This window comes from Pseudorca crassidens, chromosome 3 (assembly GCF_039906515.1).
Source record: "Pseudorca crassidens isolate mPseCra1 chromosome 3, mPseCra1.hap1, whole genome shotgun sequence".
Classification (NCBI taxonomy): Eukaryota; Metazoa; Chordata; class Mammalia; order Artiodactyla; family Delphinidae; genus Pseudorca; species Pseudorca crassidens.
In genome coordinates this window covers 109,790,038-109,808,684 of record NC_090298.1, presented here as the reverse complement: position 1 = coordinate 109,808,684, position 18,647 = coordinate 109,790,038, and the positions used below count along the sequence as shown (strand labels likewise).

Here is an 18,647-nt window from a genome sequence, read left to right as displayed (position 1 = left end):
ATCTGTCAATGGACACTTGGGTTGCTTCCATCTTTTGGCTATTGTGAATAATGTGAACATAGGTGTATAAATATCTCTTCAAGTCCATGCTTTCAAGTCTTTGAGTATATACCCAGAAATGGAATTTCTGGATTATATGGTAATTCTATTTTTAATTTTTGGGGGAACTGCCATGCTGTTTTCCATAGGGACTGCACCATTTTACATTTCCACCAACAGTGCACAAAGGTCCCAATTTTTCCACGTCCTCCCTGACACTTGTTATTTTCTCTTTTTTATAGTAGCTATCCTAATAAGGTGTGAGGTGATATCTCATTGCGATTTTGATTTGTATTTCTCTGATGATTAGTGTTGTTGAGCACCCTTTCATGTGCTTATCAGTCATTTGTATATTTTCTTTGAAGAAATGTCTATTCAAGTCCTTTGCCCATTTTAATTGGGTTTTTCATTTTTTTTGTTGTTGTGTTGTAGGAGTTCTTTTTATGTTCTGGATATTAACCCCTTATAAGATATACAGTTTCCCTTAAACAAGATAAAAAAGACAACCCTCAGAATGGGAGAAAATATTTGCAAACGAAGCTACTGACCAAGGGTTAATATCCAAAATATACAAACAGCTTATGCAGCTCAATATCAAAAAAACCAAACAAACCAATCCAAAAATGGGCAGAAGACCTAAATAGACATTTCTCCAGAGAATATATACAGATTGCCAACAAACACATGAACAGATGCTCAACATCACTAACCATTAGAGAAATGCAAATCAAAACTACAATGAGGTATCACCTCACACTGGTCAGACTGGCCATTATCAAAAAATTTACAAACAATAAATGCTGGAGAGGGTGTGGGGAAAAGGGAACTCTGTTGCACTGTTGGTAGGAATGTAAATTGTTACAGCCACTATGGAGAACAGTATGGAGGTTCCTTAAAAAACTAAAAATAGAACTACCACATGACCCAGCAATCCCACTACTGGGCATATACCCCAAGAAAACCATAATTCAAAAAGAGGGACTTCCCTGGTGGTGCAGTGGTTGGGAGTCCGCATGCCAGTGCAGGGGACACGGGTTCAAGCCCTGGTCCGGGAGGATCCCACATGCCGCGGAAGAACTAGGCCCATGCGCCACAACTACTGAGCCTACACTCTAGAGCCCGTGAGCCACAACTACTGAGCCTGAGTGCCGCAACTGCTGAGGCCCACAACTACTGAGCCTACACTCTAGAGCCCGTGAGCCACAACTACTGAGCCTGAGTGCCACAACTGCTGAGGCCCATACGCCTGGAGCCCGTGCCCTGCAACAAAGGAAGCCACCCAATGAGAAGCCCGGGAACCACAGCGAAGAGTAGCCCCCACTCGCCGCAACTAGAGAGAGGTCTGCGCGCAGCAATGAAGACCCAAGGCAGCCAAAAATAAAAATAATTAAAAAAACAAAAAGAGTCATGGACCACAATGTTCATTGCAACACTATTTACAATAGGCAGGACATGGAAGCAACTTAAGTGTCCGTCAACAGATGAATGGATAAAGAAGATGTGGCACATGAATACAATGGAATATTACTCAGCCATAAAAAGAAATGAAATTGAGTTTTTGTAGTGAGTTGGATGGACCTAGAGTCTGTTATACAGAGTGAAGTAAGTCAGAAAGAGAAAAACAAATACCATATGCTAACACATATGGAATCTAAGAAAAAAAAAAGGTTCTGATGAACCTAGGGGCAGGACAGGAATAAAGACGCAGACGTAGAGAATGGACTTGAGGACACAGGGTAAGCTAAGACGAAGTGAGAGAGTGGCATTGACATATACAATACCAAATGTAAAATAGATAGCTAGTGGGAAGCAGCCGCATAGCACAGGGAGATCAGCTAGGTGGTTTGTGACCACCTAGAGGGATGGGATAGGGAGGGTGAGAGGGAGACGCAAGAAGGAGGGGATATGGGGATATATGTATATGTATAGCTGATATACTTCGTTATACAGCAGCAACTAACACAAGAATGTAAAGCAATTATACTCCAATAAGATATTAAAAAATATAAATATATATGGTTTCCAAATATTTTCTCCCATTCCATAGGTTGCCTTTTTTTACTCTGTTGATTGGATCCTTTTATGTACAGAAGTTTTTAGTTCTGATGTAGTTCAGTTTTATCTATTCTTTTGTTGTTGTTGCCTGTGCAAACGAGTTTTATTTTAAATATAAAAATAAACTGATATTTAAATATATTAATATTTTAGACCTAAATTTAAATATAATTTTGGAGACAGTTGGACATATGAGTCTGAAGATCATAGCAGAGGTCAGAATGAGATATAAATTAGAGAGTTATCCACATGTAGATGGTATTCGTAACCACAGGTCTGGATGAGATCAACCAAGAGAGAAGATGCATAGGAACACATAGGTCTCCTTATGGGATACAGTCATACTGGAGTAAGATGCCATAGGAAAATATCAGAAGGTTTTGACTGAGTTAAATTTGGGTAATATAAGTTATTGAAGATCTTAATCTTCTGAGCTAGATGCCAGGTTAGAAATTAGAAATTCCTGGGCTTCCCTGGTGGCGCAGTGGTTGGGAGTCCGCCTGCAGATGCGGGGGACGCGGGTTCGTGCCCCGGTCCGGGAAGATCCCACATGCCGCAGAGCGGCTGGGCCTGTGAGCCATGGCCGCTGAGCCTGCGCGTCCGGAGCCTGTGCTCTGCAACGGGAGAGGCCACCACAGTGAGAGGCCCGCGTACCACAAAAAAAAAAAAAAAAAAAAAGAGAGAAATTCCTGGGAAAGTATCACCCTCTCTGCCATTGTATTACTACAATAATAATACTAACAATAGCCCAAGACATCATTTAGTCCTCACAACAGCTGTATAAGATATTCTTATTGTCCTCGCCTTACAGATAAGGAAACCGAAGTAAGTAATTTACCCAGTGATTATAGTAAGTATGTGGCAGGGCCAAATTAAAACTCTGGTTGGTCTGCCTCAATAGTGGTCTACACTATTAATTATTAATCTCATTACTCTGAAAAATGAAATCTAGCCCTCGGCCCTTACCAACTGACTACATTCAGTCTCCTTAGGTTTCATATCACCATGGTCACGTCTTTGTTGGCGGTGAATTGTCCAAGAAAGATGGTACTGATCCTACCACATTAGGTAGGCTGATCTGCCAGTTTCTTCTTTTGAACACTCTGAATCTTAACACTGTGCCAGGTTCTCATACACCAAAAAAAGGGAAAGAAGGTTGATGGACATGGCATACTAGAATCAACAGAAGTTGTCATGTTTTGGGGACTTCCCTGGTGGCACAGTGGTTAAGAATCCGCCTACCAGTGAAGGGGACACGGGTTCGATCCCTGGTCCGGGAAGATCCCACATGCCGCAGAGCAACTAAGCCCGTGCACCACAACTACTGAGCCCGCGTGCTGCAACTACTGAAGTGCACATGCCTAGAGCCCGTGCTCTGCAACCAGAGAAGCCACCACAATGAGAAGCCCGTGCACTGCAACGAAGAGTAGCCCCCGCTCTCCACAGAGAGTGAAGAGAAAGCCTGCACACAGCAACGAAGACCTAACGCAGCCAAAAAAAAAAAGAAAAAGTCGTCATGTTTTTATTCCCTTTCATCTTCAATCTAGATATTACAGTCCTTTGCTTCAATTTCATTTCCTCCATTGTCTTGTCATTCTGCTCACCTGTACTGCAAATCCTAAAATCCAATTGTCTGTGCATTTCACTCCTGTCCTGCAACACTAGAGAAGATCACACAACCATGTGAATTGTTGTCTCTACAAATTTACCTTTTCAATCACAGCTGGACTTTCACCCCACTTGTCACTCTCCCAACCCACATGTTCCTCCAATCCATCAATGATCCTCCTTCCCTTCTATCTTAATTCAGGAGCAGATTGAGAGTGAAAAGTAAAATGGTTTGACTTATCTTGGGCTTAGATTTTGCAAGATTGGTAAACAAAAGGACTAGGGTAGTGGTGTGAGTGAATCGAGGGGATTGTGAGGTATAAACTGGAAGGGAAAGGAAAGGATGTCAAGGTCAGAGATAAAGGGTTGTGAGGAAAATAAAAGGTTCTGGAATGAAGTGGAGTTCTTGTGACTGATGACGGGGCCCAGGGTGTGTCCTTGACAGGGAGGGATTATAGAACTGGTAAAGGTCAAGTACTATGAGGATGTGGTATAGGATTACTCATCACCCTGAGCACAAAAGTCATCAATACCTCAGGTCAGATTCCAGAGAACTCACAGAATGTGGATAAACAACTGGCAGATTGTTGGTAACAGCAACCAGAAGGGCACAGCATAAACCTCAAAGGAGACATTTTATCTATGTGAAAGTGAAGAAGTTAACGGTGGGGAACAAAGAAAATCCTGAGACCTTACCTGGCTTTGAAGTTCATAGGAAGTGGGAAAGAAAGAGCCTCCCTTTGAGAGACAGGACCATGAGGAAGTGGAGTGCTCGGGGGGAAGCTGGATCTCTGTCAAAGCGAGGGCATGGAGAGAGCAACCAGGGATATTCTTTTTTTGGGGGGCACTTATTTATTTATTTACTTATTTATTTATTTATGGCTGTGTTGGGTCTTCGTTTCTGTGCGAGGGCTTTCTCTAGGTGCGGCAAGCGGGGGCCACTCTTCATCGCGGTACGCAGGCCTCTCACTATCGTGGCCTTTCGTTGAGAAGCGCAGGCTCCAGACGAGCAGGCTCAGTAGTTGTGGCTCACGGGCCTAGTTGCTCCGCGGCATGTGGGATCTTCCCAGCCCAGGGCTCAAACCCGTGTCCCCTGCATTAGCAGGCAGATTCTCAACCACTGCGCCACCAGGGAAGCCCCAGGGATATTCTTGATGGAGGAAAGCTGTCTGTTCACAATGGAGTGGGGGGTTTCAGAGGACACAGTAGCAGGGAAGTAAACAGTGGGAGGGTGAGACAGTGGGCTATGCAGGGACAGGGAGCACAGAGGGGAGTCAGAATGAAAGTATTTGACAAAAGGGATTAAATTTGCAGTGTTGGAGAGAGATGGTTTCCAGGTTCTCAAAATCAGGTTTCAGATGTTTCTGTGCCAATGCAGAGGCACTGGCTGATGATAGTTCAAATCCTCATAATTTTTTTATGACCCATTCAGCAGTCTGTTATATATAATCTCGTGGTAAGGTAATTCACCTCAGCAGAGCAAGTTTGACTTGGTCTAAATAAGCATAGAGGTAACTGCTGTTCAAGCAGAGTGAGAGGAGAGATAAAAATGCCCAGGTCCAGATGGGAGAAAATGACTTTGACCTGGCTATCACCTCCACAGAGCTCAGCTCCAGGTCGGGGCACTGAGCTAGTTGCTGAGGCCACAAAGGAAGGAGTTTATAATCTGGCCAGACTGAGCCCATGGAGAGCTCCAATTTTACATTCTTCATGTTCTTCATCTTTGCTTCCCATGACTTTGCACTTTATAATCACATAGAAGTTTAAAAAGAAAAACTTTTATTGAGTTGACACTCAATAAAATTAAAATAAAAATTTTTAATATTTTAACTTCTATATGATTATAAAACTATGTTATTTGTAAAACAATTATAAAGTATGGAAAACTACAGAAAAGAAACTAAAATAAAAGTCATTTATAATCCCCCATCCAAACATATCTACTATTAATACCTTGAGAGATTTCCTTCTAGTTTTTTTTTTTTCATGACTTTTAAACATAGTTTATTCATGCATGCATTCATTCTTTGGTCAATACTATTGTATACTTTTAAAAATACTTGCATTATATCACAAGTATTGTATCATGTTATTAAAAATAATTCTTAAACTCTGTTTTTAAAGGCTGAATAATATCTTTCATAAAAACACACCGTTATTTATTTAACTAGTTCCATACAGCTTTTAAAATTGTGATAAAAAAATAAATTTTACCATCTTACCAATTTTTTAAAAATGTATTTGGTTGCACTGGGTCTTAGTTGTGGTAGGCAGGCTCCTTAGTTGCAGCTCACAGGCTCCTTAGTTGCAGCTTGCCTGTTCCTTAGTTGTGGCATATGAATTCTTAGTTGCAGCATGCATGTGAGATCTAGTTCCCTGACCAGGGATGGAACCCAGGCCCCCTGCATTGGGAGCTCAGAGTCTTAACCACTACGCCTCCAGGGAAGTCCCCATCTTACCAGTTTTTAAATGCACAGTCCCATAGTATTAAATATATTTACCTTGTTGTGTACAGATCTCTAGAACTTTTTCATCTTGCAAAACCAAAATGCACTAACTCCTCCACCTCCCTTTTCCCCTCTCCCCCCATCCTTGGTAACCATCTTTCTAATTTCTGTTTCTATGATTTTGACTGTTTTAGATACTTCCTATTAGTGGAATCATACAAAATTTGTCCTTTTGTGACTGGCTTATTTCACTTAGCATAATGTCCTTGAGGTTCCTCCTTTTTTAAGGCTTCATAACATTCCATTGTATGTATAAACCACACTTTATTTGTCCACTCATCTGTAGATGGACATTTGGGGTACTTCCAGCTCTTTGCTATTGTGAATAATGCTGTAATGAACGTGGGTGTGCAAATAGCTCTTTGAAATCCTGGTTTGAATTATTTTGGATGTATACCCAGAAGTGGGATTGATGGATCATATGATAATTCTATTTTTTAATTTTTTGAGGAACCTCTGTACTGTTTTCCATAATGGCTGTACCATCTTACATTTTCACGAAAGGTGCACAAGGATTCCAATTTCTCCACATCCTTACCAATATGTGTTTTCTGTTCTTTTGATAGCAGCCATCCTAATGGGCATGAGGTGGTACCTCATTGTGGTTTTGATTTGCATTTCTTTAACGATTAGTGATGATGAGCCTCACATATGCATGCTGGCCATTTTTACATCTTCTTTGGAGAATTGTCTATTCAATTCCTTTGCCCATTTTAAAATCAGGTTATTTGGTTTTTGTTGTTGAGTTGTAGAAGTTTTTTTTGTATTCTGGATATTAACCCTTTATCAGATATATGATTTGCAAATATTTTCTTTCATTCCATAGGTTGCTTTTTGTTTTGGTGTTTCCTTTGACACTCAAAAGTTTTTAAGTTTGATGTAGTCTTATTTGTCTGTTTTCGCTTTTGTCACCAGTGCTTTGGTGTCATAGCCAAGAAATTATTGCCAAATTCAATGTCCGGAAGCTTTTCTTCTCAGAGTTTTATAGTTTTAGGTCTTACGCTTAGGTCTGTTTTGAGTTAATTTTTGTATATGGTATAAGGTATGGGTCCAATTTCATTCTTTTGCACGTGAATATCCAGTTTAAAAAAAAACATTTTTTGAAGAGACTGTCCTTTCTCCATTTTTTTTTTGTTTTTTGTTTTTGGCGGTACGCAGGCCTCTCACCACTGTGGCCTCTCCCGTTGCGGAGCACAGGCTCCGGACGCGCAGGCTCAGCGGCCATGGCTCATGGGCCCAGCTGCTCCATGGCATGTGGGACCTTTCCAGACCGGGGCACGAACCTGTGTCCCCTGCATCGGCAGGCGGACTCTCAACCACTGCGCCACCAGGGAAGCCCATGAATTGACCATTCAGTTTAAAACATGCAAGCCATCGGGGACCTTGATAAACGCTGCTCTGGTGAAGAGGCGGAGGCTAAAACTTAATTGTAGTGGGCTCAAGAGAAATTGGAAGAAAAAAAACTAGCAGTAGCAAATATAGAGCTCTCTTTTGAGGAGTTTTGCTGTAAAGGGATAGGGAAAGATGGGGCAGTAGTTGAAGGCAGAAGTGGGGTCAAGGGAGAGCTTTTTCAGCATTGTAGAAATACCAGCATGTCTGCATGCTGAATGAAAAAGATCCAGTAGAGAGAGAAAAGATTGATAGATTGATCATGGGGCAGACAAGGGAATTAATTGCTGGAGCAATGTCCTTGAGTAGGTAAGGAAGGGGGTGAGGGCACCAAGTGCAGAAACACACACACACACACACACACACACACACAGAGAGAGAGAATTTTGTGCTAGGAGCAGAGACCATTTATCTCAAGTAATAAGAGAAAAGACAGAGTGTATGGGTACAAATGCAGTTAGGTTGGTGGATTAAGATGGTAAGAGCTTAAGTGAAATAGGAAGCAAAGGCACAGCTGAGGGTGAGCATGGGAGAGGAGATATTAGAGTTCTGAAGAGAAAGGTCATTAAGGATAGAGAATGGACCAGGGCAGTGGAGCATGACTGTCAGTCAGCAGTAAGGTTCCTCTTGATGACTGATGATTAATTTTAAATGAAACCAGTCAGCATGTTTTGCATATTTTTTTCCCAGCTACATCTAGCTGTGCAGGTACCGGTGGAAGTAGGAGGGGGGCTGTATTTAACCAGCCTTGCAGTTTGCCTGGTAGAGTAAGGTGGATTAAGAAAGAGGGCAAGGAAGTTGATTATAATGATTAACTTTTCTTTTTTTTTTTTTTCTCTTTTGCGGTACGCGGGCCTCTCACTGTTGTGGCCTCTCCCGCTACGGAGCACAGGCTCTGGACGCGCACGCTCAGCGGCCATGGCTCACGGGCCCAGCCGCTCAGCGGCATGTGGGATCCTCCCGGACCGGGGCACGAACCCGTGTCCCCTGCATCGGCAGACGTACTCTCAACCACTGCGCCACCAGGGAAGCCCTATAATGATTAACTTTTGAGTTCAGTGAGATGTGAGATAGAGGAAAACATCTAAGTCTGCTAGGCACTTAGACTAAATATATGCATTATCTCCCCACAATCACGCCATGGAACTGCTTAGCCTCCTTTTACGGATGAAGAGGCTGAGATTTAGGAAGACTCAGGCATATCCCGGAGATATTGCGGATCCAGTTCCAGACCACCGTAATATCACAGTAAAGCGAGCCACAGGAATTTTTTGGTTTCCCAGTGCATATAAAAATTATGTTTACACTATACTGCATTCTGTTAAGTGTGCAATAGCATTGTGTCTTAAAAAAAAAAAAGACAAAACCAATGTACAAACCTTAATTTAAAAATACTTTATTGCTGGGGCTTCCGTGGTGGTGCAGTGGTTGAGAATCTGCCTGCTAATGCAGGGGGCAAGGGTTCGAGCCCTGGTCTGGGAAGATCCCACATGCCACGGAGCAACTAAGCCCCTGCACCACAACTACTGAGCCTGCAGTCTAGAGCCCGTGAGCCACAGCTACTGAAGTCCATGTGCCTAGAGCTCGTGCTCTGCAACAAGAGAAGCCACTGCGATGAGAAGCCCACGCACAGCAACGAAGAGTAGCCCCTAGCCCCCACTCGTGCAACTAGAGAAAGCCCGCGCGCAGCAACGAAGACCCAATGCAACCAAAAATAAAATAAATAAATTTATTTTAAAAATACTTTATTGCTAAAAAATGCTAAACATCATCCGAAAATGCAAGGTTGCCACAAACCTCAATTTGTAAAAAATGCAGTATCAGTGAAGCACAAATAAAGCAAAGCACAATAAAACAAGGTATGCCTGTATAACTTGCTCAAGGCTACACAGCTGATAAATGACAGACCCAGAATTAGGCCCAGGAACAACAGTCTCCAAAGATGCACTTAACCGTCTTACTATTTGCCTTAACTGGAGTATTAGCTGGTACTTTTAAATTGATGCATAAACAGAAAGGACGCTGTGTCCAATATATTTTTCCAATTTGTGTTAATTTTAAGATTTTTGGTGTACAGAAATTTTTTAAAGTTTATAGCAAAATCTATTCTACCTTATCTTTAATTCCCTATCCATCCTTAGATTAAACAATCACCTGTATTTTCTTTCAGCTTATTTATCTATTTATTTATTACTTTTGAATCTTTAATCCATTTAGAATTTGGTATGTGTTGGTTTTTTTTTAATTTACTTATTTTAATTTATTTATTTTTTTGGCCGTGTTGGGTCTTCATTGCTGTGCGGCCTCTCTTCATTGCGGGCCTCTCACTGTCGTGGCCTCTCTTGTTGCAGAGCACAGGCTCCAGACGTGCAGGATCAGTAGTTGTGGCTCACGGGCCTAGTTGCTCCGCGGCATGTGGGATCTTCTCAGCCCAGGGCTCGAACCCATGTTCCCTGCATTGGCAGGCAGATTCTCAACCACTGCTCCACCAGGGAAGCCCTTGGTATGTGTTTTATGGTGAGATGCTATTTTTCCTCAGCTTATCAATTGTCCCAGCACTAGTTTTGAAAAATTTATCCTTTTCTTGATAATTTGTAATACACTTTATCATATGTTACAATTTTATAAACATTTGGGTCTGTTTCTGGCCTTCCTGTTTATCTTTGTATTTCTAAATCTGAGGGATTTACAACTTACAACTCTTCTTTTCCAAAACTTTCTTAGACAATCTTGCCTATTTGTTCTTTCAGATGTCCTTTAGAATTATTTTTTAAGTTCCTAAAATACGTCATTGAAATATTAATTTTAATTATACTAAAATAGTGAATTAATTTGGTAAGAATGCAGGTTCACAGAATTCATTCTACACATTCAACAATGGCATGTCTTGGGCTTCCCTGGTGGCGCAGTGGTTGAGAGTCCGCTTGCCGATGCAGGGGACACGGGTTCGTGCCCCGGTCCGGGAGGATCCCACATGCCGCAGAGTGGCTGGGCCCGTGAGCCATGGCCGCTGAGCCTGCGCGTCCGGAGCCTGTGCTCCACAACGGGAGAGGCCACAACAGTGAGAGGCCTGTGTACCACAAAAAAAAAAAAAAAAAAAAGAATGGCATGTCTCTAACTAGAGAAAGCCGGTGCGCAGCAATGAAGACCCAACGCAGCCAAAAATAAAAACCTAATAAAAATACAAACCAAAACAAAACAAAAAAACAGCATGTCTCCACTCAACTCTTAATTAAATGGAATAATTTTTTCACTTAGGTTTTATACATCTGTTTAGAGATTACTTCTAGGTATTTTATGTTCTTATGATTATTAGGAATGGAACCTGGTTTTTTCCAGTATATTTTCTAGCTGGTTATTTTTAGTACATAGAAAGTTGGTGATTTAGGGACACTTGTTATATGACTCCACTTAAATTGAAACTCTTAGGTACTAGATTTAATTAATTCTCTTGGATTTTAAAAATAGATCATTATATGTTCCTTGTAATATTGATAATTTTGTCTATTTTCTAATAGTTTTACTTCTTATCTATATTTTATATTATGATTATAGTTACTAAAACTTACCCAAAAATGTTGAAAAGATGTTAAAACATGTATCCATAAAACTGTTAATGGGATGCTTCCAGTGTTTCATGTTACACTCTAACATGCAGTGTAATATTGGCTGTCAGTCTGAGACTGATATTCATAAGCAAGTTCAGGTAGTTGCCTTGTAGACCTAATTTTAAAAGTAGTTTATAAAAATCAGGAATATATCTTGAATTTAATCGAATACTATTTTGGCATGTATTCATCTACTTGGTCTTTGAACTACCAAAGAGGTAATTCATTTGTATACTTGTTGCCTTTTTATAAACAGATTTTAAAAAGTCATCTCTTACTATTATAAAATATAAAACACCCATACAAACAGCAGTAAAAGGCAATTATCACATCCTTACTTTTTTTAAAAATTTAGTTTAATTTTTAAAAATTTTGACTGCATTGGGTCTTCATTGCTGTGCGCGGGCTTTCTCTAGTTGCGGTGAGCAGGGGCTACTCTTCGTTGTGGTGCACAGGCTTCTCATTGCAGTGGCTTCTCTTGTTGCAGAGCATGGGCTCTAGGTGCACAGCCTTCAGTAGTTGTGGCACGCAGGCTCTGTAGTTGTAGCTCGCAGGCTCTAGAGTGCAGGTTCAGTAGTTGTGGCACATGGGCTTAGTTGCTCTGTGGCATGTGAGATCTTCCTGAACCAGGGATGCAACCCATGTCCCCTGCACTGGCAGGTGGATTCTTAACCACTGTGCCACCAGGGAAGTCCACATCCTTACTTTTTATATTTAGAAAAAGATTTAATAGCATTTTATACTTTGGTGTTTAAAAATTCAAGTGTCTATGTTTCAAACATAACATTTTCACCACGCTAGTGTTACAAAATATTTTAATTAAAACGAATATCCTCAAATGCCTGTTACATGCAAGAAAGCACTACAGTAAGCAGCACTGCAACAGATAAAAAGATAAGCAAAGTTAGGTCCCTGGCCTCCCGGAGGCTTATAGACATGTTGTGTGTCGGGGGGGACAACTAGACAAGAGCCCAACTGAGTGAAGGTAACAAGTACCAGAAGAGCACAGAGGAGTGAACAGTCGCTGCTGGTGGGAAGGAAGTTCAAGGAGCGCTTCCTGAAAGGCAGCAGGGCCTGTTCTTTGCAGGACAGGCAGCTACTACTGTCTGGCAGGGTAGGTGGAAAGGTGATCCAGACAGGCCGCATCAGTGGGGAAGATAAAGGCACTGGGTGGATGAAGCTGTGCACCTGAGTCCCCAATGACAAAGCATAAACTATTCTAAGATATTCTACTGGATTTTAAAGTAACAATCAAAAGGTGGGATCAATGTGTCAGTAGGATATAAAATATGTGTTAGAAATATGGCAATATAAAGAAAAATTCTGAGTTAATCAGAAAAGTTCCAGATAAAGATCTTAAAGAAATAAGGATTGTTTACCAAGATGTAACATCAAATGTTCCTTTGAAAAATATTTAGATAGTGAATATTTACATTTGGGGATAATTAATTTTAGGAGATGATGCCACCAAGCAGCATATTAAAAACTAGTGGCTGCCTATTCTACAGGTGCACCGTTGCACTCATATGTTAAAGGGTCAGTAGCTTGTCACGTGCTGCTCCAAAAGGCGCCGCCCGTGGTGAAAGCATGCTGCCCAGGTCTCCAGGATGAACTTCTTGCTATGTTATCATGTCAGCATGCCTAAAATGTGGTGAGACACAGAGCTGACACTCATCTTCTGAGTTTATGCTAATACATTATCCCATTAGTGGCTTTTACCTTTTACCTTGCTCATTCCTGGAACCAGATGCACCCCTGGTTGAAGAGGATACAACTGCATACGAGATTTAGGAAGGGATGTATTAAGGGAAAGAACTGTTTTAAAAGGCTCTCCAGATTCTTGGCTTGGACAGCCTTCTTCCTGGGTGCTGACCCCTCTTGGCTATGGGGCACACAAACCACCTCTACCAATCTAACTAGTCTGCAGTTTTCCTGATTCTCTATTTACCAAAAAAAGGTCTCTTAAGCCAGTCTTAGTGAACAGAAAGCTTAGTCAAGTGTTCACAGAGAGCACAAATGTGGACCATTCAATAGGCTGTGAGCCATAGCTGCTGAAATTATAGCTAGGAACTGCCTTGGTTCCCTTCTTAAAGGCTGACAGGCCATCTGAGCCAGGCTACTTGATCTCTTGCTGCATTTCACTTGTAAAATGCTATTAATATCTGTCATCAATTCCTCTCAAAGTAGTATATAAAATTTCCTGGATAGGAATACTCCTTATAATCATTTGGCTACAGCAGTGTATAAGTTCACTTCAAAAACTACTGTAATTTTGAACTTGCTGGTTTACTCACTCACACACACACACCCAAGCCTGATAGTTGTGTTAATTCAGTGACTTCTTTAAAAATTTGGATAGTATTTGTATTTGCAAATGCATGTTAATCTTTATATGGATTTACCAGTCCTTGACCAACACGTTTTGTAAAAATCCTACAAACCCATTTCATCGAATTAATTAGTATGGAAGACTTTCTGGAAATGGTTTGTTTTTTAAAATAAGGAGCTTATCTGTAAGCATGGTCCAGAGTTTGCCATATGACAAGCATTTCTTAATAGCAAGGTCCATTTTTAGTGTTAATCTTCATAGGCAGTCCATTTCATCAGGAAAGGCTTTAGTGTCTTCATAGTCTTAGGATCTGTTTTTCAGTTCACCAAATAGGGTGGGAATTTTATCAGAATGAAGTTATTAGAACTTTGGGATTTTCTTCTTTCTCCATTGAATCTTTTGTTTTTTTCCCATATCTGAACCTGAAAATAAGATAAGTGCTAAAGAAAATTAAATATTTAAGACTCCCCTCCTCAAAATGCCAAACTGACACTGAAAAACATTTCTCCAGTCAATGAACAGGTAATTATTTTAACTCTAATAAGAACCTCATGAGTCTAGAGCTAGTATTCTATGATTTTATAGTTTTCCTGAGGAAAGAATAGAGTGGTAAGCATGAAGTTCTTGGTAAGTTAAAGTTGATATTGAAGTAGTTTTATCATTAGAAGAAACAACTTATAAAAAATGGGCATCTTTCACTATACAGGTTCAGTTTGGGATCAGAATCCACTCACATATAGACTTTTATCATGGCTACACACTAAAAACACTTTATCTTATATAACATCACAAAAGCCATATGAACTATTTCCATATAACAGATGGGAATACTAAGGTTTAGTGAAAAGTAAGCAAATTTCCCAAGTTTAGTCAGTAGATTTGGGATTTGAGGCCAGGCAGTTTCACTCTAGAATCTAAACTTCTCCTACCGTACCATTAGTCTTTTAAATGTTTTCCAATCTATGATGTCATAGAAAGATGTTTGATTTTTGTCCCTGGTTCCTGACATAGAGCTTCTAAATCCCTTGTAATTTTCTGAGTGACAAGGGTAATAGTGTCTTGCCTCTTATTCTAATGAGGTGACTCAGTGGGTCCCTAGATAGCTTCACGATGGAGGCTGGTTGCTAGAAAGACCAAGCCTTGACTAGAAGCCCATCCTCCAGCCTCCAAGGAGGGGAGAGGGACTGAGGTCAAATCAATATTGATCATGCCTATGTGATGAAACTTCCATAAAATCCCCTAAACACTGGGGTTCAGAGAGCTTCTGAATTGGCCAACACCTCCATGGGCCAGGATGGCGATGCTCCCCAACTCCACAGGAACGGAGACTCCTGTGCTCTGGACCCTTCTGGACCTCACCCTGTGTACATCTCCCCCTGGCTGTTCATTTGTGTTGTTTAGAACAAACCAGTAATAGTAAGTAAAACGTTTTCCTGAGTTCTGTGAGTCATTCTAGCAAATTCCTGAATGTGAAGAGGAGGGTTGTGGAAATACCAGACTTTGTAGCCAAGTTGGACATGATGGAGCTCAGGGCAGGCTGCCCCAAAATTTGCCACAATGGCATATTGATTATTTTTAATTGAAGTTGCTTGTGAAGCAGCTGATGCAAAAGGAAACTCTGGCCTCCTCTGTGCCCCTGAAAGCAGGGAATAAATCCCTCATGTGAAAGGTGCAATCCCTGCATATGGAGGTAGAAGGACACCCTTATTACCAAAGACAGGGAATTCCAGGGCTGGGCCAAGAAATCTCTATAAACAAACCTTGTTACTTCTTTACTAATTTACTACACAAGCCCAAACTCTGCTTAAATTCCTTACTAATTAAGCACTCAAACCTAAGTTTCTTTGTCCTGTCAATTCCTCTCAAATTTATTCTTTGTCTAAAAAGTGTAAAAGCTTCCTGCTTTGGCCATTTCTTAGGTCCTATTTCTGAGAGATCTCTGTGTAATGAATTAAAATTTGTTTATTTTTCTCCTGTTGACTGGTGTCAATTTTATGATTAGTTTAGCCACAAGACCTTAAAGGGGTAAAAGGGTAAATTTCCCCCTCCCCAATAGCCAGAAATGTGGATAACCTTGGGGAACCATTACTTGTGGCTGGCATCTGAAGAGAAGGCTGTCTTGTGGGAGTGAGCCTTTAACCTGTAGAGTCTGATGCTAGCCCTGAGTAATTAGAGTCAAAATTGGATGAAATTATAGGACACCTATTTGGTGTCAGAATTGGTTGATATCAGGAGGAAAACCCTTGCACAATCTCATAGGCCAAAAAATGACATTGACATTTTTTATGCTTTAATTAATATGGACAAGTATTTCTTTTTTATGTATATATTTGCCACTGAAATTTCCTTTTCTATAAACTGTTTGTTCATGACCTTTGCCAGTTTTCTTTCTGAGTTGTTTGTCTTTTTCCCACTGATCTCTAAGAGCTTCTTGCATCTTAAATTTATTAACTCTATGTCTACATTGTGTGTGGCAAATATTTTTCCCCTGCTTTGTTGACCTTTGTTCTAATTTATGGTTTCGTTTTTGCTGTACCAACAATTTCTAAAATTACATAATCAGATATATCAATCTTCTCCTTTATGGCTCTTTGCTTTTCATAATATGCTTAGAAAGGCCTTCTAAGGTTATAAAAATATTTATGTTTTCTTCTGCTACATTTATCACTTTATATTTTCAGTTCTCAATTTTTAATCTTTCTGGAATTTATCCTGATGTGTTTTTTTTGTGTGTGTGTGGTATGCGGGCCTCTCACTGTCGTGGCCTCTCCCACTGCGGAGCACAGGCTCCGGACGCGCAGGCTCAGCAGCCATGGCTCATGGGCCCAGCCGCTCCACGGCATGTGGGATCTTCCTGGACCAGGGCACGAACCCACGTCCCCTGCATCAGTAGGCGGACTCTCAACCACTGCGCCACCAGGGAAGCCCTATCCTGATGTATTTTGAAGTAAGAGTTAAGCTTTTTATTTAGCCAAAATGGCTAGTTGAATGTTCTAACACCTTTTACTGAATAATCTAAATTTTCCCCACTGATTTTGAATTGCTACTTGTTATCACACACTGAATTCTCATATTTTCTTCATTTAATTCTGAACTCTATTCCATGCCAGTGATTTCTTTTCTTCTACCACCATCATACTGTTTTAATTACCATTGCTTAATAATATCCTTTATTATCTGATAGAGCTACTTTCCACTTATTACACTTTCTTTTCAGAATTTTCCTATTTATTCTTTCATGTTTATTCTTTCTGAGGAATTCTGATACCATTTTTTAAAGTTCCACTTACCATTTCATTTTCTGCATCTGCTCTAAGGTCTCTGGTAGAGTCATTCCAAAACTTTCAGGGAAGAGAAGAGTGATGATTCCAATCAGGACAGTCAGGCTGCCCATGAGGATGTAGGGCAGAACTCTGTTGTAAGCACCTGTAAGGCACAGGACATAAGAACATCAATTAGATACAGGGTTTCTCCAGATGCTCTTGAGAATCATTTTGTAAAGGTGGCAAACAGTATTTGAGAGCAGTTTTAAACCTGAATATTTACAGAAGAAAAAAAGTGTGCAAAATACCACAGTTTCTGTTTGGCAGATGTCATTGCCTCCGAATTTCCATAATCATTCACCTACTCAATTTTGCATTATCATAAGGTCTTTCACGTCAACTGGCATTCTCTAAGCTACTACTTAATCATGTGTGATAAATGTTCCTTTGATAGAAATTTTTGCCTACCAAAGTTCTCCTCTTAAGGTAGAGGTCATTGGAGATGGGGGGTGGGAGGACACCAAGGGGAAAGAGGTTGACCAGGATGTTGCAGGGACACCTACTGGCTGTTATGACTGATATGACCTTTGCTTTTGCCCAAACCAGTAGGCTCCTGTGGAAATCTTGGTCCACAGAGCTGTGAGACTCTTAAAAGAACCTAATTAATATATTCAATCCAATTTAAATCAATAAATGTCAGGCACTGTGGTTTCTTTTTGCAGCATTTATATGTCTTGGTTTTACTTGTAATTGGAAGAACCACTCCACCTCTTCTTTATGTGGTGTTACTCAGACAGGGGAATAATAGATCCTCATCTTGCTTCCCTTCTGTATACAGAGATTACAGAGGAATAACACACCCAAGAATTTTATTTGACAAAAAAATATCAATTTTGAAGCTTCTCTGAGGCCTCTGTGTCACCAACAGGAGCCACTACTGTGGAATACAAAGTTCTTTCTCAGACTTCTCCATTTCTTATGTACCAATGGTCCACCATTAGACCATATGGGCATGGTTTGAAAGTATAGGGAAGAACAAAGGGGAAACGACACCATTCTATATAATAATGTACTTTCTCAGGTGTTCAGGGCAGCTGTGTGGAAAATGTCTCTCTCTGTAAGGATTTAGAGTATACCTTTTCTGAGAATTCACATATGTCTTTGGGGATGTGTATGTGTGTATGTTTGAACTAGTAGGTAACCAATGGATGACTAGGAAGAATAAGGAGCTGTGTCTACATCTCTCGCCAGTAGAGTTCTTGATGAGGTTTAGCTTGGAGTGCCAGATCCTAGATCCACTGAACATCCCACTAAAGCCCCTCTGTGGTGTTATTCCAGATTGATAAATTCGATCATATAAAAGCTAAAATTGCCAGCAATGCAAATAAAGTCATGAAGTCAAAGTGGGAATAATAAACTAGGAAAAATATTTATAATATATATACAAAGGGCTAATTTTTCAATTACAAAGAGCTCCCAAAATCAAATATCTAAACTTGATACGGACCATTAGAAAGATGGGAAAAGACATGAACAGTCAGATCTCTTAAAAATAAATAGAATTTCAATAAATATATGAAAAAAATGCTCAACCTCATTCATAATTGAAGAAAAGGAAATGAAAGCAACAATGATATCCGTTTTTCATATAACAGACTATCAATGATTAAAAAATTGGATAATCCCCATTGTTGGTAAGGATATGGAGAAACAGGCACTCTCATATATTGATAGTTGGATTGTAAACTGGTATAGTATTTAGAGGTCAATTTGGCGATATCTATGAAATTTTTAAATTGCTCCAGCAATCTATTGATCCAAATATACAAAGGCTGTGGGGGCCGTAGAG

General features: G+C 40.3%; 1 protein-coding gene and 1 long non-coding RNA gene across 4 annotated transcripts in view; one reads left to right on the top strand and one right to left on the bottom strand.

The window, feature by feature from the left end:
* Positions 1-18,647, top strand: part of LOC137221645 (uncharacterized) — a 54,406-nt gene that overhangs the window by 7,666 nt on the left and 28,093 nt on the right. The gene's annotated exons all lie outside the window — the stretch shown is intronic.
* The window catches only part of SLC22A4 (solute carrier family 22 member 4), a 49,709-nt gene continuing 43,066 nt past the window's right edge, over positions 12,005-18,647 (bottom strand). Inside the window, exons 9-10 of the mRNA XM_067731693.1 lie at positions 16,826-16,961; positions 12,005-13,957 (exon numbers count right to left, since the gene is read on the bottom strand). Coding sequence (XP_067587794.1) covers positions 13,882-13,957; positions 16,826-16,961 — 212 coding nt within the window. The 3' untranslated portion in view covers positions 12,005-13,881. The remainder of the gene's footprint in view (positions 13,958-16,825; positions 16,962-18,647) is intronic.